A 26,377-nucleotide genomic window follows, 5' to 3' on the forward strand; every position below is an offset into this window, starting at 1 on the left:
TTATTTTGGATTCTAGAGAAAATCCGCAGCATAAACTCTGATGTTTACTATTGTTTCATCACTTACAAGCTGACTCTAATGCCTCTGAAGAAGTATTCATTTTTCCTTTAGTTACATCAGTCAGTTATCCAGAGTCTGACATAAACTGACCTAGATTTATTATCTTAGCCTTCTGAATGTCAGAATTCTGAAATTAGTCTCATTTGAGAGAAGTCAAAAGGATTCAGGGTTAGCAACCACTATGGGGGTATCAAGAGGAATCTCTTCTCTGGTCTTTGCAGTTTCTAGAGACTGCCTATACTCTATGGTTCCAGGACTTTAGGATGTCACTCTGACTTCCATTTTTGATGTTTCTTCTTCTTTATCCCTGGCATCCTCTTGGGAAAGGGTCCCTATGACTCATAATGAAGCCACCTAGATTCTGAGTTAAACATCCTATGTCAAGATCCTTTTCTTTCTCATATCTGCAAAGTTCCTTTTATATGTAAGACAACAATATTCCTATAACAAAGGGGTTAGGATTTATTTAGACAGCTTTAGGGTAGATGTCACTCAGCATGTAGAAAGAAGAACTCCAGGATCCAACAAAGCCATAGTGGTAATGTTTTTTGATGAGACTGAAGGAAAGCTGACTTAGCCAACTTCTTCCAGAAATTCTATTAATATGATAGTGTAAGCAGATTTTTCTGTCCCACCAGCCAATTCCCAAATAACCACACAAAGACTTAATTTTAAATGCTTGGCCAATAGCTTGGGCTTGTCTTAGCTAGCTCTTATGACTTAACTTAACCCAATTTAATCACTCTATGTGCTATCCCAAGGCTTGTTTACCTCATCTACGTACTTCCCATTCTGCTTGTTCTGTGTCTCATAGCATCTCTTCCAACTCTGCCCTCCTTCTTACCAGTATTCTCTCTGTCCTGAAAAATTCTGCCTAGCTATCAGCCAGTCAGCTCTTTATTAACCAATGAGAGTAATACATATTTACAGTTAACAACAGGATTATTCCACAGCATGATAGTGTAATATTGTACAAATGCGGTTAACCTACTTTGTCAAATCTTTATTGCAAAGATTCTTTCACAAAGATGATACCATGGCAATAAAAGTTGGATATAATAGAAGTTGGGCTGTAGAGTGGTAGTGGCTAAATTTCCACTTTTAACTAGTGAAATGTACAGATACATAGCATATGGAAAGGTGAATGAGAATAAGTTGCTTTTTCTTTTTTCAAGACAGGGTTTCATTGTGTAGTTTTGGTGCCTGTCCTGGATCTCGCTTTGTAGACTAGGCTGGCCTTGAACTCACAGAGATCTGCCTGGCTCTGCCTCCCAAGTGCTGGGATTAAAGGTGTGCACCACCACCACCTGGCTAATAAGTTGCATTTTAATTGGACCAACTCTAACTAACCAAGACTAGTGGGACACAGAGGGATGATGTTTGTCATTTCTGATTATGTACCATGAATTTTCAGATATCTAGTTTTTCATAAATTATAGTATTTCAAATAAAATGGACCAAATGAATGTGTTATAAAATAGGTTATAGTTTTTTTTTTTTAGATACAGTTACAGTCACAAGAAGATCTCAGTCAGACCTGAAGAAAAGAGAAGAAAAGCTAAATATAAGGGGATGAGGAAGACCTGATGCAGGTACTGGGCACGGGTTATGAAAAGAGGATAGGAAGCTAATTGTTTTCTAATTCTACTTGTAATGGTTTTGTTTGTTTGTTTTTGTGGTGGATAAGTGCAAAACATATATTTGATACTAAAAAGTATAAAATTCAATGTGAAGCTCCATAGCTTCCATTCCAAATACCTGTTCTAACCCTATAGAAGTTCATTGAGTTGTATAGATTTTGAGTCTTGTTAATCTTGGTGTATGATGTTTTTAATTTATTTGCAATAGTTTTATGACTAAGTTTATAAAATTAAAAGAAAGCAGAATCTCTTGGAGAGTGGATTAAAATGACCCTTAAATGACCCTTGGGCTTCTTTCCCTCACCATGGTTAATATTTTTAACTAGATAAGTTGATGTTCTTATGAATTGCTGCTACCTTTTCTTTTTTCTCTCAAACATGTCCCTTTACATATAAACCCAGTATTTAAGGTTGTATTTGCAGAACAATGCCACAGCTTGCTGGCCTTGGCCCCACTGGCTAAATCCATATACTAATTTTAAAAAGATTAGGCCAGATTCTGAAGTGGGGATTGTGAGAAAGGTAAAGAAATAGAATCTCTCTTCCTGTTCAGTCTCCAGGGAGGGGTTGGTTAGGAGGGAGGGCATTCTCTTATTTCTTTACTGTTTTCTGACATTCAGTTGCCTTGGAGACAGGACTATTGTTTCAGGATAGGCCTGAATGTCAGAGAGTCAGTTGCCAGTGTGTGGCCATTCTTACCCTTGCTAGGATCCATCTGCTCTTCTTTCCTTAACATCCTGTACTAAGCAGGAGTATATGCTTGTGTGTACTTGTTATATTGTGCTGTGGCATCTTTATTTCCTGGAATTGACTTTACTATTGGTTGACTCATTCATTTACAGTCTACAAATAATTTGGTTGTCAGTCATTCCCATCTTATTTGACTATATATAAATGAGAATTGTAATGAGACAGTTGGTGAAGCTTCTAAATTAAGGGATTTAACATATGAGGAGGAAAAGGAAGAACAAAATATTCCTAATCTGTCTTCCAAAACCATGTGATCAACCAGCCTACCAGAAAACAGAAGACTGAGAAAAGCAAACACAAAGGAAAAATAAATAAAGACTTTGTTAAAAGCAAGTTGTTAATCTGACATCACTTTGAAATAACTTAGATTATCTGGTCAAAAATACTAAGACAAATTTAATTAGCTGATTCTAAAACAATGTGGGATGTAAGATCCCGAGGGATGGGATACCCAAATGTAGAATAGCCACTACAATATTCTGTAATAACTTTTACCATTTTATAGTAAGAAAAATCACACCCCAATGCAGGAATTTATCCTTATAGTAAGATGTACAATATACAAAGCAGTGATTGAAGGGAACTGTGCAATGTCTGTGTGTGATGAGGACCCAAGGGAGCAGGTCCCTGATCACTTGGGAAACATCATGGTGTTCCTCTCATTTCAGTCAGTTGGGATTTTCTCTCTCCCTATGCTGGTCCTTTATGCTGGAGCATAACATTGTAGGGTTTCGTTCCTGTAAACTGTGCCTCTGTCTGACTCAGAAACCACAGGGTTTGTAGCACAAGGGTTTGATAGCAATGCAGCCAAAATGCTAAATAAAGATAGTCAGCCCTCGCCAAGGAAGATTGTGACCCTTTTCTGTGATGCTGGAGCTTGAGTGCAGGACTTCCTGCAGGTTAGGGCTAGTGTGTGCCTCTGAACTACAGTCCTTGCCTCATGCATCTGTTCTCACTCTAAATCTCTCCCTCTGAAAAGGGGATATTCTAGGATTCTGTTTATAACTTAGTTTTCTTTGTTCCACATACGACATCTAACATTCAAAATGAAAATGTGACATTCTTTAAGAATCTACCACTGAGACAGACGGAGTCAGGAGAAGCCAGTCTGTATGCTAGCTCCTGCAGAAGGCAGTGGGGAATAGGACATGTAAACAGCTTCATTTCCAAGATGGCTTATCCTGGGGAGCTGGTGGAGGGTGTCAGTCCCTGCCCAGAGTCTATGCTAAAATGTTGAAGTTGGGCAGTCCTAGACAAGATAAAAATGTGAAAGGATCTCAGACCTTCTTACTGGATCGAAGGGAATCCTGTAAAACAAGAGCCTGGTACATCAGTGCTGACCACCACCAAAACACACATAGAGTGGGTACATAGCCACTGCTCACAACTACCTACATATCTCACCATGTTGGCTCAACCCTAGTCCACCGTAGATGTAGGATGGCTGAATCTGCACAGATTTCCTTGATATCCATGCCTGACTAGTCATTCAGTATTGAAAATATTACAACAGTGGTATCCACAGGATAAAGTTAAGAGAATATATTTAGTTAATGAACAATTAATATTGCTAGGAGTATGACTACACATGCTTATAATCCTAGAATCATGAGTCTGAGGCAGGAGGACCATAAGGTAAAGCCAACCTAGAATGCATAGTGACTATCCTAACAAACACAAAATCAGCTAATACTGCCAGTATATTGCAAGCTCAGTAATGTGCCGTGACTCATTAGAATATGTAACAAATTTCTTACATGAAAAGAATCTTTGGTGTAGCAATTAAAAATAAGTAGAGAAAGGAATTCATATTTCTTGCTATTGTTTCTTGTTCTAAAATATATTTAAAGTTCTGCAACATTTCTTTCAGCTTCTAAGAATTTTTATATAATTTTTTTGGTATGTATACATTATATATGATGACCTTGATAAAGGCATTTTTAACAAATGTGCCATGTTCTGTAACCATATTTACACCGCTCCCCCTTTCCTCCTCTACTCTTTCCTCTGTTTCCCTAGACAATTACCACTTCTACTTTCAGGGCATACATGCAAGTGTTTTTGTGTATCTTTGTAAAATATTGGATCCCAAAGAGAGAAAATGTGATTGTTTCACTTAATATGGTGATTTCCAGTTGCCTTGATTATGATTTCATTCTTCTTCGTGGCTGAATAACATTCCATTTATTTATCTATCTATCTATCTATCTGTCTGTCTGTCTGTCTGTCTGTCTTCCTTCCTTCCTTCCTTCCTTTCTTTCTTTCTTTCTTTCTTCATTCCTTTCTCTATTCATCTGTCAACACATACCCAAAGATGATTCTATAAGTTATTATTGCAACCCATACTGCACAAATATTTATGTACATATAAATATCTCTAGTATGTTGGCTTACAGTTCACTAGGCATGTACCTAGGAGTGGTATACCTAGTCTACATTTATTTTTGTTTTGAGGAAACTCTGTGTTGATTTCCATGGGGGCTGCACCAGATTATTAACCATCATCTGTGTATAAAGTTCCTCTTCTTGATCTCCTCCCTGGCATTGATTGTCACGAGTGTTCTCAACAGTCATTCTGACTGGAGTGAGGTGGAACCTCAAAGCCATTGTTGTAAGACACACTAAAAATGTCTTCAGGGCCATGTTTCTTTGTTTCAAATAGAGCTTTCTGGATTTTTCTTAACATATAAAAATTATTATTTTTACTTGGAAAAATATTTTGTGTGTGTGTGTTTGGCAGGGTCACCTGGATCCTAGGCTGGCTTCAAATTTTTTTCGAGACAGAGTTTCTCTGTGCAGTTTTGGTGCCTATCCTGGATCTCGCTCTGTAGCCCAGACTGGCCTTGAACTCATGGAAATTCACCAGGCTGTGCCTCCTGAGTGCTGGGATTAAAGGCATGCACCACCACTGCCCGACTTTCCCAAATTCTTTGTGTGTGTGTGTGTGTGTGTGTGTGTGTGTGTGTGTGTGTGTGTGTGTTTTGAGACAGGGTTTCTCTGTAGCTTTGGAGGCTGTCCTGGAACTCGCCTTGTAGACCAGGCTGGCCTCAAACTCACAGAGATCCACCTGCCTCTGCCTCCCGAGTGCTGGGATTACAGGTGTGTGCCACCGCCGCCTGGCCCCAAATTCTTAATAAACAAAGTGAACTTGAATTTCCTAGTCCTCTGTCTTACTCCACAAATCCCTGGGATTTCAGGGATACACCACCATGCCTGGTCTGCGTGGCACTGAGGCTGAAATAACTAACCTGTGCTTTCTAGACAGTAGCCCAAGGCATTGTGTGTGTGTGTGTGTATCTGTGTGTGTGTGTCTGTGTGTATCTGTGCATGTATGCATGTGATCTTGTCTCTTCTTATTTATTCAATGGATGTAATTAACAGGAAGAGTTTTTTAAAAACTGAAAATAGATATTCTTTCATACAATATATTTTGATTATGGTTTCCCTTCCTCCAACTTCTCCCAGATCCTCCCTACTTCTCCACCCACCTGTATCCACACCCTTTCTTTCTCTTTCTTATTAGATCTAGCAACTCAATGAGATCTAACCCAATCCTAGTACTGGAAGCTTCATTTATAAAAAGAGATTTCCAGTTGGGACTCTGTCTACCGTATTTGGTGATTCCATTTAGATCACCTTCATGTACACACACACACACACACACACACACACACACACACACACACACACACACACTAGAATGCTTCTATTGTATAAGTTTTCCATGCTTCCACTCAAATGCCCCATAAACTTAGTTGTCTATCTTTGTATGCCCTCTTATCCCCCTCTCCCTTCCTCCTATTCACTTATCCATCTGTTCCAGTGCCCCCCAATCCATCCATAACTATCTATTCTATTTCCCTTTCTTATGGAGGTCCATCTGCTCCCCCCTCAAGTTCCTTACTCTATACCTAACCTTTGTGGTTCTATGGATTGTAGCTTGGTTATCTTGACTTAACAGCTAATATCCACATATAAAAGAATATATACAAAATTTGTCTTTCTGAGTCTGAGTTAACTCACTCAGAATGATCTTTTTCTAGTTCCATCTATTTACCTGTAAATTTCATAATTTCATTTTTTTTTAAATGGCTGAGTAATATTTCAGTATGTAAATGCATCATGTTTTCTTTATCCATTTTTTCTGCTGAGGGACATCTAGGTAGATTATAGTTTCTGGATATTATGAATAGGGCAGTGATAAATATAATTGAGCAAGTGTCTTTATGGCAAGATGAAACATCTTTTAGGTATATGCCCAGGAGTCCTATTCCTGGATCTTTGGGTAGATTAATTCCCATCTTCTGAGGAACTATCACAATGATTTCCATTGTGGCTGTACAAGTTTACAGTTCTATTAGCAAAGGATGATTGGTCTCCTTACTCTTCTGGCTTTTAGAGTCTTCATGGAGAAGTCGGGTGTTACCCAAATAGATATGCCTTTACATGTTACTCGGTTTTTCCCCCTTACAGCTTTTAATATTATCTTGTTGTTATTGCTGTTGTTCTGTACATATTGTGTTCTGACTATTATATGCTGAAGGGAATTTATTTTCTGGTTTATTCTATTTGGTGTTCTGGATTCTTTTTGTTAAGGAACCCCCTCCACTAGTTTAGGGAGAATTTTTTTTTTTTTCTTTTCTGGGATTTTATTGAAAATATTTTCTGTGCCTTTGACCTGGGTTTCTTCTCCTTCCTCTATATTACTATTATTCATAGATTTGGTCTTCTCATTGTGTCTCAGATTTTCTGGATGTTTTGTGCCTGGAGTTTTTCAGGTTTTAATGTTCTCTTTAACTGAGGTATCAATTTCTTTTATTGTGTCTTCAATGCCTGAGATTCTCCATCTCTTCTATTCTGTTGGTGAGGTTTACCTTTGAAGTTCCTGTTTGAGTTCCAAAATTTTCCATTTCTCAATTTCCCTCAGTTTGGGCTTTCTTGATTGATTCTATTTTCACTTTCAGGTCTTGTTCTGTCTTATTCACTTCCTTCAAGTGCTTGTGTTTTCATAGATTTCTTTAAGGGATCTATTCATTTCCCCTTTAAGACCAGTATTATGTCACAGTCTTTGTCTTCTGCTTCAGCTGTATTGGCATCTCAGGGTGTACTACGGTAGGGGCTGGGCTCTATTGGAGACATATTATCCTGGTTGTTATTGATTGCATTTTTTTTCCTGGTGCCTAGACATCTGGGTTTGGCAAGATTGTAATTCTAGTGCTGATATCTAGTCTTGTGTTTGTTGGGTCAGTGTTTAGTTCCTTGGTTTCTCTAGTTCTTAGAAGAGTGTGGTGGCTGTGTGTAACCTGGTAGAGAATTCTCTGGGGTTCTGCTAGGTGTGCACTGAGGGAGCTGATACAATTGTTTCTAGATATGGGAATTGATACTTAGGAATGGAAATGGGTTAGGATGTGGGAATAAGAGGAGCTGGGCATAGGAGAGAGAAAAGCAGAGTGTTCCACCAGGATCTGTTTAGTCCCCTGAGAATGGGGGCAGAGAGTGAGAAGAGACCACCCAGGTACTCTGCTACAGAGCTGGACATGAGACTGGAGGATTAACAAAGAGAAGAGGAGGGAGAATGAAGATCTGACGCTAGCCTACCTGCTTCTCTGGCCTACTTGCTTCCAGCTGATGGGTTCCTAGGAAATGCCTGCTGCTGGACTTGGGGGATGGGATAATGGGATGAGTTGGGGGGAAGGAATTTTGGAGGGGAAGATCTATGTGATCCACTGCAGGTGGTGGCAAGGCAGGAGAAGAGTCTGCAACTGGTGGTATGCTACAATGCTGGGCATGGGACTAGGGGAAATGGATTTAGGGGAGAAGAGGAAAAGGCAGAGATCTCCTAGCCTACTTGCTTCCCTGGCCCTCTGGGTTCCCAGGGAATGCCCGCTGGAGTTGGGGGCTGGGTAATGAGTGTGTTTTCCTTATACTTTCCTGTAGCACTTTCAACATTTCAGGCTTTACATTAATTTTTCTTATCAACTCTGGATTGATTATTTTGTGCACGGTGAAAGTTATGGATATATTTCATCAGAGGGGAAGGCAAGATAGTTCCTGGGGCATAGTATAGATATTCTCATTGGCTAGTGGGCATTATGTGTAGTTTTACAGAGTTTACAAGGCAGGCAAGTTCTAAATTAAACATCTAAAACTGTGGTTATATGCTGTAACTGGGTCAGCTCACAGCCACGCGCAACAGGCCGAGCTGGGTTTGCTTTCCTCCCTCCTTGTGAACAATGCCTAAGAAGGAACAGCCTATAGGGGATTAATCTGAGTAGTATTGAGGTTTTAAGACAGTGTTTAGATTGAGGGTATTTCTCAGTAGTAAATAATTTGCCTAGAACTCATAAGACCCTCTGTTCAACCCTCAGCACCAAATACACACATACACATACATGTACACATGCACATATACCACACATACACACAGACATATATCACAATATAACACATATACGTGTACACACACATACATATACATGGATACTCACTGTACATATAACACATGCATACACATATGTGCACACACACTGCACACGTATACACACCACACACACATGCATATAACACACACATACATATACAATACATATACCATGTACCTGCACACATGTGGGCATACATATATACATACTATACACACATACACCATACATGCACACATACGTACATATAATGCACACATACACACATGTACATACCTGCCCACACACATATACACAGATTTCCCCACAATACACTCATGCACACATACACATATGTGCACACACATACACATATGTGCACACACACACACTGGCATGCTTGCAAGAATATTGATTATTTTAACTCATAAATATAGGAGGACTCATTTGTTTAGGTCTTAGTTTTCTAACAATGATTTATGGTTTTAAAAGTCCAAGTTTTGAAATTATTCTGTTGAATTTGTTTCTAAGTTTTCACTCTTTTTGCTGGTATTTTAGTGGATTTTTTTCCCTTATCATTTTGTATCCTTGATGAGTTTACTAGTTCAAATAGGCTTTTACTGACTTTATTGGAGTTTATCATTTATGGGACAGATATATAAAATATATTTGGGGTTATAACCTTTTCAATTATGTCCTCTCTTCCTTCCTGTTTCTCTGGTTCTCTCCTGCTTTGCCCCTGCTGTCTGCTTCCTCTTCTTTTCCCCTCTCTTCTCCTTCTAAATTTTCAAAATAAAAATGGATAGCACTTTGGTAGAGCTCACACACATGTGAATGCCTGGCAGTCCCATCTTCATAGGGGGCTTTAAAGCTGCTCCCTCTCAGAAATGGTTGCTCACTCCATGATGTTCACACCACTATTGCACCAATAGGTGTGTCTTGACAGGCCACTCATCACTGTAGCTCACAGGGTTCACACCTGGGTGTGACTGATGATGACTTTGCTCCTCCAGTAGTTTGCATAGACGCGTCCACTACTACAAAAGCTGGCCAGTGTGGATGAAGCTTCAGGTCAGCACCAGCTTAACTTACCCATGGACTGTTGCTCAAGTACATGGTATCTACAGTAAGAGGCTCTTACTGTCAAGTTCTGGCATTGACATTAGCCTATTTGGGGGATCTATGGGACCTCACTGGCCTACAGTTCCTAAAGAAGCAATAGCAAACCCAAGACAGATTAATATCCAGCACTGAGATGGGCATTGAACTTGAAATCTCACCTAGCCTCTGGGCTATTGGCAGTTGTTAGCCGCTGGGAGAGTCAGTTTTCTCTGAGAATATAGCCCCTGGACAGCACAAGTTGGTCTTGATGGGTTAAAAATAAAAACTAGAGTTTAAATTCAGGTGGGTAGGGAAGTGGGTGGTGGATCTTGGAAGAGCTGGAGAAAGGGGGCTGGGTGGATATGATTAAAATACATTGTGTAAAAGTTTTAAACAACTAACCCTGTTTTAAAAAGTCATTCCCTCTCTGTATTTGTGCCACTGACCCCATGTTCCTTGAGGAGACTTTTTTTTTCCCTCTGATTTTGTAGACTGACTGGTACTTTCAAGAGTTTCTTAGAGTTCTGAATACCTTACCTTTATGAATTTCGTGGGTATTTTATTGGATCACATTTTCTGTTTGCCGTTTACAAATTGCCCTTCATGTGTCTGTGATCTGCTCACTTACAGCTTTGAGGAACACGAAAGAGACATAGCTACTTCCCCTAAAATTTCTATTTCCATACAAATGTTTGCTTTGTTGCTCAAAGATTTAGTGTAGCCCATGAGGGGAAGCATCCTCAAGAGCTCACACTGGAGGGGCAAGTCCTGGACTTTGGATATGCTAGCTATAGAACTTATTTAGAAGAACCTGCTTTAATGCTCAGTAGGGAAGCCAATCACAAATGTTTCAACTCTGTGTGCAATTGTCATTTTGAAAGCCTTTTGTATGTTAAATATATTTTTTACTGTCTTAAGAAAACATTTTGTATGGATGGTGAGCTCAGGACAAAAGCATCTTGAAGCTCTTTGTAGAATCCCAAAATGAATTGTCTTTAAAATATACTTTTCATATTCTTTTTTATCTGAGAATGAAAGTAATTATGCCAATTAAGATGATTTTCTATGAAAATGGTAAATAATATTTTATTTTCTGCCCACAATAAAAGAAAATCAACTGCCATTTGGAAATACAGCATTTGGTTTTAATGTAGCATTTAGTAGGCAGTACAGTTTTTGCCTTTTGGTTTAGCCCTCTGCCCTTTATCCTTGAGCTGATTTGCTAATTACATTGAAAAACTCTCCAAAGTCTCACTGGGGATATGCAAATGTATCTTCACTTTCTTAATACTTGAGAGGCAGCCAAGAATTTAGTGCATGCAAATCCATTCTGAGCTTGATGTGATGTTTGTAGAATGGCTTTTATTATCCAGAAGCTGTGGCCTTCTATTTTAGTACATGGATCTCTTCTCTGTCACCCAAATTAGAATAGATGTTATGTTGTGATTCTTTCCACTGAGTTTTAAGAAGCAGAATTGATATCACAGGTAAAAGAAGAAAGGAACTAAAAATATTTTGGGGGCGTGGGAGGCTGCAGTATAATGTTATGTTTTCCAATGAGTTGTAAAACATTGCCTAAAGGCACATAGCCGTAGGGATGGAGTGCAGTGAATTGTTACAAAGACACGACACTCCTATGTAGATGCTGCCATGCTCAAGGAATAAGGAAAGAATTTCCAGAACTTTAAAAAGCTTTGTGTACCCTGCCCACCCACCAATTCTTCAGTATTTTTTCAATTAAGAAAATATTCTGATTTTTAACAGTGTATAGTACAATTTTTCCATTTTAGTTTTTATTATAAATAAAATAATTCAGAATATATGATGAAATTTATTCTGCATTATTTGTGTGATTGGGAGACACATCCATGTTGCTGCTTGTAATACTAGATTATTTTCATTGTATATACCTCTATTATATGGACCTAGCATAATTTATTTACCCATTGTAATATAGATGAACATTTCATTTTATTATAGTTTGGATTTAGTGCTAATAGTATAGTTATTTGTATTTATATTGGATACATACAGACATTTTTTGGTTGAATATGTACATATGTACTTCTGTTTGAAATAATTGGATAGTAGAATATGTTATCTTTTTTCTGTATGTTAAGCTTTTTGCAATAGTGGGAACTGAACTAGGGGGTTCTCCATCAGTGGGCTATGTTCTTAGCCTGATTGAGTTTTTGTTTTGAGATGACTTTTTTCCAAGTTGTCCAGGCTGACTGAAACTCACACTGTAGCCCAAGAAGTTCTTGAATTTGTGGTCTTTTTGCTTCAGCTTTCTGAGGAGATAGGATTATAGGCCTGGAATAGCAGGCTCAATGTCATATGTTATTTTTGTATTTAAAAGATATGTCGAAGTCATTTCCAGTTGACATCCATTTACATATCTGTGAGTTCATTATTAAGGCTTTACAAAATTCTATATTCTCACTTGCATTTAGATTGACAGTTAAGTTTTACTGATTTTGTTGGATATATCAGTTATCTTAGCTTTTGAGTTTTAATTGAAAATTATATATTAATAGTTTGTAACATGTTGCTTTGATAGAGTGACCAAATCAAGCTAATTAAAATAACCATTTCATCACTCACTTTTTTTTGTGCATTGAGAGCATATAAAACCTTTCAACCATTTTCAAGTTTATGTTACCTTGTTGTTAGCTGAATATGTTAATAGTCTGCTAAGTTAAAGATGTGAATTTATTCCTCCTAACTGAAAAATTGTGCCTTTGGATAAACATTTTCCCAAATAATCCCATTTCCTCTGCCTAGGCCCTTTTAACTGTCTTGTCTTCTTTTATATTTTTGGTTGTGAGCTTTTAATGGCTGAGCCATCTATCCAGCCCTATTCTCTTCTTTTATAAATTTGACCTTTTAAATTGTGTATTTGTTACTTAAAAGCGACTGGGTATGATAGTACATGAATGAAATCATGGTCATTGGGAGTGGAGACAGAAGGATCAGGAGTTCAAGGTCATGGCCAGCTGCATAGTGATCTCTAGGCTAGTCTGGGCCACATGAGACCCTGTTTTAAAAACAAAAATAATTACTTTTCTCTGATGTCTAATGAGATTGAAAATGCTACATGTATTTATTAACCACTCATGTGTTCTATTTAAGGCTTTTGCTCAATTTTACAGTAAGGTGTTTTTATTTTCTTTATTCATACTTAAGAGTTCTTGGATAATCTACATATGAAGTCTTTTACATTGTATGTATTAAGGTACCTTTCCTTATTCTGATATTTGACTGTTTTCTTTATGACTTTTGTTAATCAAGTCATGTTTAATTTTAATGTCTTTTATATTTAATAACATCCTGTACATCATGAATATGTTCTTTTACATGCTAGGTGCTTGAATGCTTTAATCATATATGTATATGTATATGTATGTATGTATGTATGTATGTATGTTTGTATGTATCTCTCTCCCTCTCCCTCCTCCCCCCTCTCTCTCTCTCTATATATACATACATATATATATATATATATATATATATATATATATATATATATTAGCTGCTATCTAGCTTAACAAACAAGACTGTTAAATACAGGGGATCTTCCAAGGAAGGAGAATTATAGTAGAGTGTCATAATGAGATTAAGGCAAAACTGGAACAGGAGGATTAAATAGGAAGGGCAGTGTAAAGGAGGGAACATGGGAGGGATGGTTAACACCAAAGCCCTTTTGAAAAGCCATATGGAATCCTATGACTTTAAAAGCTTCCTAAGATAGGTACGTATTTGAAAGGAAATTAAAAGAGGTCATCATATAATGGGGCAAACAATGACCCAATTAGACATCTATGCAACCAAACCAAATAAAACCTTCAGTGTCAGGGATGGTTCCATCTGTTGAGTCATTGGCCAAAGGGGCCCCATAGACCACCAGCTATACATCACAGGCTATTGCCAAAGATAATGGCTAACCCTGATACCTGACTGCAAGACACTCCTGCTGAAGGCACCACCTAGTAAAATTAACAAACATAGAGACATCAACCTGGTGCCCAACTTGAATCTTCACCCCTACTGACTAGTGTTCATGGTGCTAGAAGGTACTTTACATGCCATCCAACTGCAAACCCTGAAACTTACAACAGTAACCTGCCTACAAAATACATTGATGCAACAGTGGCACAAATGTTATGGGAGAAATCAACCACTTTCTGCTTGGATATGAGGCCCACTCTGTGAGATAGGGTCCATACCTCACATTGTTACAGTGGCCAATAACTTGTGACTAGATAGGTAAGAGGCTTAGAGGAAAATAATCAAACATTGTTATTCTGTTAAAGGAACATAGCAATAAAGTGATTCCTAGTAACATATTGATGTACCCATAGAGCAGGGCATTTCCCAACCATAATCAGAGAAGCCACTTCTTGTAGTAGATAAGAGTTAACACAGAGACCCACAACCAAACAATGTGCAGAAGTGAGAGACCTTGGAGCACTAAGCCCGAAATGAGATGTCTTTATCAAACCCCTCTCCTCAAGGCTCAGAGATACATATTGGAAAGAAGACAAAAAGATTCGTCAAAGTCAAGGGTGGTATGTGGCTCCAAGGAAACAGCATTTTAGACAGAAGAGGATATATATATATATGACAGCGTACACAAGACCTGCATGAGTTCAAACCAGACAAAATCCCAGCACTGAGAAGAGGAAATAAACACAAAATTCCATTGCAAACCGAGAAGCTCTTTGCAACTGATACCTTTTGGGGAAAAAAAAACAGATTACTCCAATGAAGTGTCACTAGGTATATTAACCATACTTAAGGGTAGACCCAAGAACAGTTGGCCAACACAAAACACACTCCATGTTCTTTGTTTGGTGTGTGTGTGTGTGTGTGTGTGTGTGTGTGTGTGTGTGTGTATTATTTTGGTATTTTTTTATTGTTTTCTTTTTAATTTGTTTGAGTTGATTTTTTAATTTGCTATTTGAGAGAGGAGAGAGAGAAAGAACATGAAGTTGAATGGATGAGGAAGGTCTGGGAGGAGTTAGGTGAAGATAAAGAATATAATCAAAATATATTGTATAGGGAACAAAAGAAATCCACTGTGTACCCCTACCTGTTCTTACACTAACCCAACAAAAAGTAGCCAGAAGTCTGAATTTTATATTGTTTATTTATGTTGTTATTTTACATATTTATAAGTTTTTAATCATACTTTATAAGCTTATAATTTTGTTGGGTTTAATAAAATGGAAATCATATATATTCTTTTACAATTTTCAGCTTTCTTTTTCTTTTTCATTTTATGCCTGTGCACATTTCACCAACATAGATGTCTATGTTCTACATGTGTGCCTGGTATCGATGGAGATCAGAAGAGGGTGTTGAGTACACTGGATCTGGAGATAGAGATGGTTGTGAGCCACCATTTGTGTGTTGGGAACTGAACATAGGTCCTCTCTAAGAGCAGCCAGGGCTTTTTTCCACTGAATCATTTCTCCATCCCCAACTTGCATGTTTCTTAATATTGTCTTAGATTGATCTAAATTGATTTATGATATAGATTATTTACTTTCCATGATTTTTAGTCTTATGTTTATTATTATATTGTAATTTCATATACCTTTCATTCTACAAATATTCTGAATATTTTAGTCAACAAATATGTTTCTGAAAGCAATTGCTTGGTTGTAAGATATACTCATCCTAAACTGTTCATACAATTACTAAATCATTTACAGTATGTGTTCCAGAAACTCTCTATTATTTTAACCTTTATAACAACAACCCTTATGTAGTCTGTGAAATTGAGAGTAATTACAAAGGAAAATGTATAGGAAATGCTTAAAGGGATGCAAACTTGAAAAACCATGAATAAAGCAGTTGTGCTAATGGCACAGAGTGGTTACAGAGGTTTCTGAGCATTATAGCAGGAACGGCAAAGATAAGTGTCAACTTCCCACTGTGTAGGATAGAAAGTTAGAGGTAAAAGGAAGAGAAGTTTTTAATCCAGGCCTTTGCAGTTTGAAACTACTCAGCTGGTCTTTACACTTACTCAAAAAATAGAAGATAATACATAAACCAAGAGTAGAATGAAAAAAAAAATATAGACCAGGGCTCTGGAATCTCCAGTTAGCTAGAAAGAGCATCACTTCAGGACTGAAGGAGGACCAAAGGAAGGGAGAAGGGAATTGAAAATCTGATGGGAGGAAGCCATGGGAAGAGTCTGATGAGGAAAACTGCCAGCTGTGCTGCCTCTGCCAGAGGTTAAGAAAGCCTCCCCTGAGGGTGTCTGCCATTTTGACACTGTGGCTTAGGCAGTGTCTGTTCACTGGAGGGTGGGTGATGATGGCAGTGCTGCTGTGCACTGAGGAGGGAGTGGGCATAGGCAAATACAGATGCAGAGAGCTAAACCTGTGGAGAAATCAGGTGATCAGTAGAAAGGAACTTGGGACTGACAGAAGGTTTGCTCATGAACTATTACCCTAGGGGAACAGACTATCCAGTGTAAGGATGAGACACAGTGAGTTTGTGGGGTAGTGGAGAGAAGTATTTCAATTTTAAAAGTAACAGGCATTAAGAATTCATGTTTAGCAAGTATCTGGGGCTGTTGGTGCCCATGGATTTGGAAAGTTGGATTCCCTCACTCTGAGATGCCATTCTTTTCCCTAGTTGGATCAAACCCTGTGAACATTCTGTTGCATGTGCATATTTGTGATGTGATGTGATGTGATGTGATGTGATGTGATGTGATGTGATATGTGTGTGTGTGTGTGTGTGTTCTATGCTATAGTTTATTTTTAAGTTGAAATAGTCCATAATTGAAAACATTTTCATCTCTGCCCCCTGTCCTAGTCATTTATGGTTTTAAAATGAGTTTAGGCAGCTACTGCATGATAGTGAAAAGTATTGCACAGGGCTGTCTTCCAAGCCAAATAACTGGTTCTTTAGGAGTTTAGCTGTGCTCACTTGCATATGATCATCCAAGTTGGGCTTGTTGACTGTTTACACCCCCTCACAGAAAGGTAGGTAGGGTTATGGCAGCCTCACATGAGTAGACAGTCACTCCATCCAATCTGTTGGATGCAATTCTGCCCCAGTTGTACATGGCCTGGAGGAAAGCCTAGGGAAGACTGGGGGGGGCAGGGCTCTGTCTATGGAGGGGGACAGCTATGGAAAAACCATCTTCTCTGCTGGTAAAGACTTTTTGGTGCTGCCTTTTATTCAGGGAGCTGCCACACTCCAGTAAGTAACCCCTTACTGATGCTCTATAAGGAAGTCTTGTAAACTCATTGACTCCCCAAAGTGAACTTTGGTGGAATCATACCTTGGTTTGTCTTTGGGACCATGGGAGGAGGGGTGGATTTTGCTTATGTCTTCCCCAGGAGGGAATTTTAGCAACAGGCATAGTCCTCTTTCTCACCAGTGACATGCTGCATTGTCTGCTGTTCACAGGTTCTTGCTTCCCTGGATGATGATGTGAAGGCATATATGGTGGTGTGTGCCCTACCATTGCCCAGTGGCCTTTCAGACTCCCTCTGTGGCTGAGTCTCCCTTTACCTTTATGCAAACAGCTAACTATTGGAGGAAAGAAGCCACTGGGCTCTCATCATAACTTGACCTGTTTTAGTAACACGTTCTCGCAAATCCATTTTCAAATAGGCAGATTCACCGTTTTACAGTTTTTCTACAAAGACAAACTTGAAAGCAAGGAGGCAAGCAAAGCCGCCTATTCAAAGCCAGGAGAGTAGGTTACTGCTATATAAGCTTTCCCTTTCTTCTAGCATCTGTGGTCCCACCATCTGCTCTGGGATAGGGCTTAGTAAATTCAGCACAGCAGGAGACTTTCTGGAAGGGAGGGGATCAGTCTTCTCTCAAAGCAGCGAACTCAGTATTTGCCATTCAAGAGTGGGGGGAAAGGTACAACATTGGCTACCATGGAAACCCTGCTGCTTCCATCTCTGCAGCAGCTTTCACGGCTGCTCTGGCTCCCACTGCTATATAAGCTTCCTTTGCTGCACCAGCATCCATTGCTGCGTTAGGCTCGATTGCTAGGTCAGTGCTCACTGCTGTGTGTGTGTCCGTTGCTGAGTTTGTTTGACTAGTTTGGGATTCTGGATGTGTGAACAGGCCTTGAGGTGTATCAGAGACAAAAAGGGTCTTTTGTTGTGTGGTATGATAAATGTGTGTGTGTGTGTGTGTGTGTGTGTGTGTGTGTGTGTGTTACATATATGTATGTGTGCAATGTATGTTTGTGTGATATATATCACAGTATATGTGGGCATGCATGCATAAGGCAGAGGAGGACTTTGGATGCCCTGCTCTGTCACTCTCTGCTTTATCTCTTTGAGGAAGGGTGTCTCATTGAACTTAGAGCTAGCATGCACATCAGCAAGCTCCAACAATCCTGTCTTTGCCCCACCCCCATCTCCATCGCTGGGCTTAGAGGTGCCATAGCCCCACCTGGCTGATGCATGGATGCTGGAGACCTAATTCAGAGCTTACCCACCAAACCATCCTCCCAAACCCAGGCTTCTATGTTCAGAAAATCTAGACAGAGAACAAACACTTTCCTTGTATGGCTTTGACCAAGGGAAAATTTATTTCTGAAGATCCAAGTTGAGGAATTCTGCACTAGGAACGAACGGATCGATTTAGAATCGAATACTGTCTGAAACCAAGAAAAACAGAAAAATAAAGCTTTGGAACAATCAAAACAGATGTTAGAGCTACCATGTGCTAGTGCCAGCTGTTCCTTTATGGAATACAGCTCACCGCCAGCTGCACTTCCTGCCGAGCAGTCCTTGCTCTCTGTGGAGAAGGGCCCTGGACAAGGTCCAGCCTTGCCACATGCTGACTGTGTTGCTTTGGGAACTTTAGTATTCTGCACTTTGGTCTTATTTTCAAAGTAGAGATAGTAGTGGGCCCTCTGTGGGTGTGAGCTGGGACTTGTGCTGCACTTAGAACAGTGTTTGGTGTACAGTAAACACATAGGGGATGTTAACTATTTGTTCTTTTAGTACATACATTATTATTCATCTCCATTTCTCTTTGTATGTGTGGTAAACCAGCTCCCATTTATACCGGGAATTATAACCATAACACAGGAGGAGAGCATGTATAGAGGTAAAGTCCTTTCAAGATTAATGTATAATAGCTGGTAGCTCAGAACTGTAAGAGCTAAGGACTCCAAAAACACAAGTGTCTGTGCTCCGTAGTGTTGGAGAAAATGGCCAGATGGCTGCAGGAGCTCTGGGGCTTATTAAAGTATGTCAGCATAATTCACTTCTACTGCTCTGTGATTTGGAATCCTGAAGAGACATGTGTACATTCAAGTCAGAGAAGACAGGCAATGGGTTACATTTTTTTTTGCCAGATTTGAGGACCGAACCCAGGGCCTTGTGCTTGCTAGGCAAGCGCTCTACCACTGAGCTAAATCCCCAACCCTGGGTTACACTTTTAAAATGCCAAAGCAAAAAAAAAAAAAAAAGTAATAAATAAGTAAAAGGCATCCAATGTCCATTTTACGAAGGACTGGGAGTTACTTAAACTTTATTTTGTTCCATTTTTTTTTGCTTCCTCTTTGCACTCCAGATTAGTTTTTCTTCAGAATTGCTAGTAAATGTGAGTCTTACCCACAAGTGTTATTTCTGTTAAATGCTAAATAAGGCTTGTATATACCTCAGTCTAACTTTCACATTAGACATCTCTGCGCTTAGTATTCGGCTACACAGAAACAGTCATGTCTGTTAGGCTGGCCATGTTTGTGCTGCGGTTCTGTTGACCAGGAGTTGACAGCCTGACTTGTGAGGTGAATATTACATGTCAGCCACTTACAGTATGACCTAGAAGGTACTCATCCTGGAGAATGCGAGACCACTTTGTTCTAAACCATTTAAAACATGTTTAAATTCATTAAATATAACCATCTTATCCTAGAGTGAGTGAATGGTTCAGCAGATGTGTTCACAGAACATCATCTAACTATTCTCTAGATAGTTTTCATCTTGCAAGTTGAATCTCTATGCCTCCAAACAACTCCATGTTGCCTGTCTTCCCACTGGGTGCTGGCAGTCACTAGTCTGCTTTCCATTCCTGTGAGTTGAGTTTACTTCTATAACATATGTGAGTGAAATCATGTTGCATTTATCATTTTGTCTCTAGATTATTTCAGTTAATGTCCTCAAGTTTCAGCCACGTTGGGACAAATGATAGCATTTCCTTCCTTTCTCGTCTGAATATCGTCTGTTATTTATACATGACACTTTTCTTTAGCTATTTATCCATTGATGGACATTCGGGTGAATTTCATTCTGGCTAACATGAGTAATGCCACTGTGAACATGGGTTTGCAAATGCTTCATTGATATACTGCTTTCACTTCCCTTGTGTACACATGCAGAAGTAGGATTTCAAGATACCACAATTCAGCTTTTCATTCTTAAAGGAAACTTCATTTGTTTTCCATTGTAGCAGCCCTGGTTAATCTTCCCACTAAGAGCACACAAGTTTCTAGTTTTCTCTCATTCATAAATGTTTCCCACTATCTGACAGTGACTTTAATGTTGGATATGAAGTGTTACTTCACTGTTGGTTTGATTATGTCTCTCTTATGATTAGGGATGTTGAACATCATTTCATCTGCTTGTTTGCTGTTTGCATAACTTCAGAGAAATGCCTGTTTAAGGATTTTTGCCTATTTTTGGCTGGATGGCTTGTGGCCTTCTTTTTGCTGCGGTGGGTGCTGATTTTAAAAAAATCTAGTTGATTAAATAAATACTGCCAAATAAAAAAGCCCTTGGACAACAATAACAACCAAAAAGCACTCTAATTTTGTTTCAGAAAACATAGCATCATGAATCCTTACTACCTCAAACTTTTTATTCTGCTCTCACTTACATATATTGTATGGTAGCTTCATTGCATAACAAAGCATACATGGTTGGCAAATATTTTCTTCTCTTCTGTAGATTACCTTTCCATTTTGTGATTGCTTTCTCTGCCACGCAGTTGATTGAAGCCTGCCAGAACCCCACTGTCTATTTTTAACCAGGTGGGGCTTTGAGGGTCGTACTCAAGAAAAACCTCCAAATCCAATGTCACAAAGATTTTTCTATATTTTTTTCTTCTAGAAGTTTTGTGGTTATAGGCTATATGTTTTTATCTTAATCATTTTGAACCAAGTTTTGTAATAATATCATAGATAAATGCTTGATTAATTTAATTTCTTTGCTTGTAGATGCCCAGTTTTTCCAGGACCATTTGTTAAAGAGATTGATCTACCATCATTGCCCATGTCAAAGATGACATCATGTGTATGGGTTTGTTTCCAGCTTTCACTGCATCCCATCAGACTCTGAGTGTGCCTTCCTGCTGTGTTCTAGCTGTCACTGCATAGCTGGGGTCTGTGTTTGGAAATCAAGACAGCACAGCCCAGTGTTGTAGTAGCTTTTTGAGAAAGTAGAGATCTCACATGTTTTGGAGTTTTTCATAATCTGCTGAAAACACTTTTGGGAATTTTTATATGGGTGGCATTGAATCTTTTCATCAGTTTAGATGACATAAATATTTTAATAATATTAAACTGCTTAAACAGATTGTCTAGTGAATAACAGATATCAACATATTCTTTTTTTATTTTTTGAGATTATAATCACAAATTTCTCCCTTCCCTGTTCTCCCTCCAAACTCTTCTATATATCTTTCTCTGTTCCCCTTCAAATTCATGACCTCTTTTTCATTAACTGTTATTATGTATATATGAATATATTTATATATATATATAAATATAACCTGTTCAGTCTGTGTAATGGTACTTATCTGTATCTTTTCAGAGCTGACCATTTAATTTGATCAATGTTTATAGTTTTAATGATTCAACTTTCCACCTACTTGTTACTTTTATTTGTAATTATTTTGCTCTTTTGGTGTTATTATAAGGAGATAACTTGATTTTTTTTCTATTTCATATTGTTTATATAAAGCAGCCAAATTTGTTTCTTAATGATTAAGAGAATTCTCCACTGATGGCATATGGTTCTGGGAACATTTTTTATTGAGAGATTTTTGATTATTGATTCAATCTCCTTACAAGTTATAAATCTATTCAGATTTTTAATTTATTCACAAATAAATCTTGAAATATAGGAAGGTTTTCATTCCACAGAAAATTTTTGGTAACTGTGTGTATTCATCTGTTTTAGATCACTCTTATCAAGGGTTAGTGTGGGGTGCTCCATAATAAATCCCTGCACTGCTGCAATTGAACTCAGGGTCTCATGTATGCAATGCAAGTATCATATCATCAGAGCTACATCCTCAGCCCACCTATAGCAAAGCTTAACAGACAGCTTAGCGAGTGTCATCAAGGAGTGAGTGCATCCTCACTCACCAAATGACTGTCACTCTTAAATGGAAGCTCAATGTCTGTCGAAGGATGCTCACAGAACACCTGCCTCGTGTATGACATGCTGCTTTCCTGCATCCACTCTTTTTTTTTTTTTTTTTTTTTTCCCGGAGCTGAGGACCAAACCCAGGGCCTTGTGCTTGCTAGGCAAGCGCTCTACCACTGAGCTAAATCCCAAACCTGCATCCACTCTTTTTGACATTCTGAAGATGTACTATGAAGGTTTAGACTTTAATATCTCAAATAAACACCACCGATATCTAAAGTGAATATCTTACATGAGTATTGGAATATAATTTGGAAGGTTTTATCCTGTGTTAAGTTAGCATCTGTGTTTATAGTCTACATTCCCAAGGAGAAAAAAAAAAGTCAAAAAAGGCATCTTCTCAGCTCCTAAAGGAGGAGCATCAGTTGCACATTCTCTAGGTTACACGAAACGTTCAGAACCAAATTTACCATGTGATTTCCTAATCTTGAAAATGTATGACTTTTTTAGTTGGGAGATGAACAAAGAACTGGCGGTGGTAGATAAAATAGGCAAATGATGCAAGTTGGCTGCAAAGTCACAATCCTTACTAGAAGAGTAAATGAAGGCCACTTATACTCCAAGGTGATGCTGTGTGACTGTAGCATATCCAGTTCCTGCAGGCTCCGCCATATTGGAGGGGGAACCAGAATAAGAGAATAGGATACTTATGGATTCAACTAAAAGTTGCTTCTCTCCGTTGAGCTTAAAGTAAGAGCAGAATAAAAAGTTTGAAGTAATTACAGATTCATGTTTCTGTTTTCTATAACGAAATTAGGGTACATTTTTGTTGTTATTGTTGTCCAAGGGCTTTTCTATTTGGCAGTATTTATTTAATCAACTACATTGAAAAAAATTCCAATGTTATGCTAGCTCTGAAGTTAGCTAAGTAGTCAAGAAATACTTTTATTGCAATAAACTTTCAAATTTGCCCTAAGCATTAATAATTCTCCATGGAGTTGGTGTTCTACTGTTAAATAATAACATCAAGAAATTAGTACTATCTTAATAAATACCATTAACCTTCAAATTCCAGTAGAGAAAATATTGTTCTCCAGTAGAGAACGTTGTCTTAGTCTTGTTAGAAGTTTCTGGGGGGTGGAGAACATGGAGTACTGAGGCAGGAAAGGGGTAGACACACAGTTAGCCAGCCAGCTAGAGCGACCCTGGTGGTTAGTGAGTGAACAACAGTCCAAGGGATTGGTGGCTCACATTTTTAGCCTTATTTCCTTCCTTGCCTGTGAGTACTCCATTAGTGATTCAGGCTTACTCGAACTTACTTACTGCTTTACCTGTCATCTTTGTGCAATTCACTTCCAAATTACTTGGGCTAGACACCTTTCCTAAATACCATGCTGTTTGTGTTTTTTTTTTCCTGTTCAAGAATTTGTGATCTAGAATTAAATTTCAAATAAGTACTTCCACAGTTAGCACCACTAAACTGAAGTGATCTTTTCCACAGCCCACTCTGCCTTTACTGGGTCAGTTGATGACTTATTACTATTATTATTATTATTATTATTATTATTATTATTATTATATTGGTAATGGCATCCAACTCATGGCCTTGTGGGTGCTAAGTGGGTGGTCTAACATATCTGCCTTCTTTTTACTTTTTACTTTGAGACAGAGTTTCATTAATTTGCCCAGACTAGCTTTAAACTTGATTTATAGTTCAGGCGAGCCTTGACCTTGCCATCTTCTTGCCTCAGTCTTTCATATAGCAGAGTTCACAGGTGTGTGGAATGAGGCCCAGCTGGAACTCCATTCTTAATGTTTCCCTTGATATTTTTACTTCTCAAAATGTTTGTCAATCCCATTTTTTCCTCTTCCTCTTACTTAGTTGATTGGAATATTTTGGTAGCTCCACCTCCTTCAAACTGCATGAACATCTCACTGAATGAATGTTCTCACAAATTAAAATAAGAATACGGGTGGGAGAGTTCAGAGAATGAGTTTAAGTCCATATGGTTAGGATATAATCAAGTCAGAATTCAAATCTCCACTTATGACTGACCATGTACAATATAATGTTGCCATAATTCTGTTAAGTCTCCAAAGTAAATGTTGTACTTGTTCTTTTATTTATATAGTTCAGAAATATGGTTTGGCCTATTCTGTAGTTGCCTGGAATGTGATTGGATCATTGCAAATAGTGTGTAATTTGTCCACCAGGTCCTGTAGGAGGTCTCTGTGTGCACAGCAGTTATTTTGTAAATACTGGTTAACTCAATTGAATTGCCTGGCGCTCACCTGACACGCTGTTATTTTCCATGAGCCAAGAACCTATGTTCTTGCAGTACTTGTGGCTGAGCCTTGGCTCTTTCGCATGCTTGGCAAGTGCTGTACCACTGAGCTACATCCCCAGGCCTTTGTATCTTTTATTTGATGCAAGGCATTGCCAACTTAACTACAGTGACCCTGAACTCACTGTGTAGCCCAGACAGGTCTTCAGTTTGTGAGCCTCCTGAATCAGCCTATTCCACAGACACAATTGCATGTAAGTGTGTATTCCAAGGAAAAAAAGAGGGGTGGAGGACCTCAAAGGATAAAACCAAGCAATGTGTGAAAAGGGGGCATTCATGAAGGAACGTGTTTGTGGAGGCCATTTCAAGATGTTTCTGCTCTACCTCTGACTTAGAAAATCAAAAATACATAAATGCATTTCATTTCCTGATGTTTCACAGTACAACGAATGGGTCTTGATGCTCATACATTTTAAGCTTAGACTATAGAATTATTATTTAAACATTTAGTATTTTCTCTTAAAAATTTCTGCATTAGAAATCCATCTTGTCACATTTACTTCTTAGAAGTTTTAACTTTGCACAGCTGGTCACAGGCCTTCTTTTTTATGAATATGGAGAATATTGATCTACAAAACGGATTTTAGATACCAAACTTTTGGGATCATTAATTTGTCTAGATTCTTCTCCTTTATATTTATATCTTAAAATTTACTGCATTCTCCTTCAACAATCTGTGTTAGTTTGATTCAAGGATGAAATCTAATGAATATTTAAGTCAGAAAAGTGAATTCTGTGCCTCACCTTTTCTGAACCTGTGACCTCACCTCCCCACATTTGCTCTGACAGGAACAGCTGCTGTGCAATGACTTATAAAATATTCACGTGGGTTTTGAAATAGTTCTTGAAGCAGTAGGATTCTCTGAGAGGTTTAGAAAGAAACTATGTCTCAGAATGCTTGAGACAACTGAATGCTTGAAAGATTGGCTACCACAGTAGCCTAACAGTTTATGCTTAGAAAGGGAACTTTGTTATTTAAAAAAAAAGGAGGGGGGGCGTGGGGGGGGTTGGAGGTTTGGTGGGGAGGCTGCTGGCAAACAAACCTAAAACAGAAGTTCAAAAATGAAACACTTTATTTCTCGAAAAAGTGCTGGTTCTGATAACACTTGCAACAATAACTATTTGTGAGTCTTGCTGTTGTGAGCAACACTATGATCAATTATATTGCTGTCTTTTTGTCTCTGTAGTGTATGCCAATCAAAGGCCTAGGATTCGTGCTTGGAGCCTATCAGTGCATTTGCAAAGCAGGATTCTATCATCCCCGTGTCTTCTCTGTGAACAACTTTCAGAGTAAGTGTTCTTTGCCTCTGTGCATGCATGTACACACACATGTAACACATCTGCTGACCATCATTCAGACTCCTGTTTAACCTTGTTGAAGTTACAAGATCAAATGCACATCGGCTTGGCCTTCTTGAATCACTTAGAGGATTTTTATTTGGGTTTGGCATTTTCAGTGCTTAGGTGGCTGTACATGAAGACATGTGCTCAGGGAAGATTTTAGTTTTCAAAACATTTAAAAGCCTGAAGGTTTAATTTTTGAGAATTGTTACTAGAAAGTTTCTAAAGCTTATTCTGCCCATTTATTTTATTTGTGAATTTATCATATGTTACTTTTCAATAGTGCATGGACAGTTATCAGCTAGCTACTTAACAACACACAGTTGTTATCATTTAATTTCCATGGCTCAGGTTGCCTGTTATGGATTAGT

General features: G+C 38.5%; 1 protein-coding gene across 1 annotated transcript in view; it reads left to right on the top strand.

Moving 5' to 3' along the window:
* Positions 1 to 26,377, top strand: part of Gpr158 (G protein-coupled receptor 158) — a 356,067-nt gene that overhangs the window by 155,218 nt on the left and 174,472 nt on the right. The window contains exon 3 of the mRNA XM_036187671.1: positions 25,853 to 25,955. Within this exon, the coding sequence (XP_036043564.1) occupies positions 25,853 to 25,955 (103 nt within the window). The remainder of the gene's footprint in view (positions 1 to 25,852; positions 25,956 to 26,377) is intronic.

This window comes from Onychomys torridus, chromosome 5 (assembly GCF_903995425.1).
Source record: "Onychomys torridus chromosome 5, mOncTor1.1, whole genome shotgun sequence".
NCBI classification, from domain to species: Eukaryota; Metazoa; Chordata; class Mammalia; order Rodentia; family Cricetidae; genus Onychomys; species Onychomys torridus.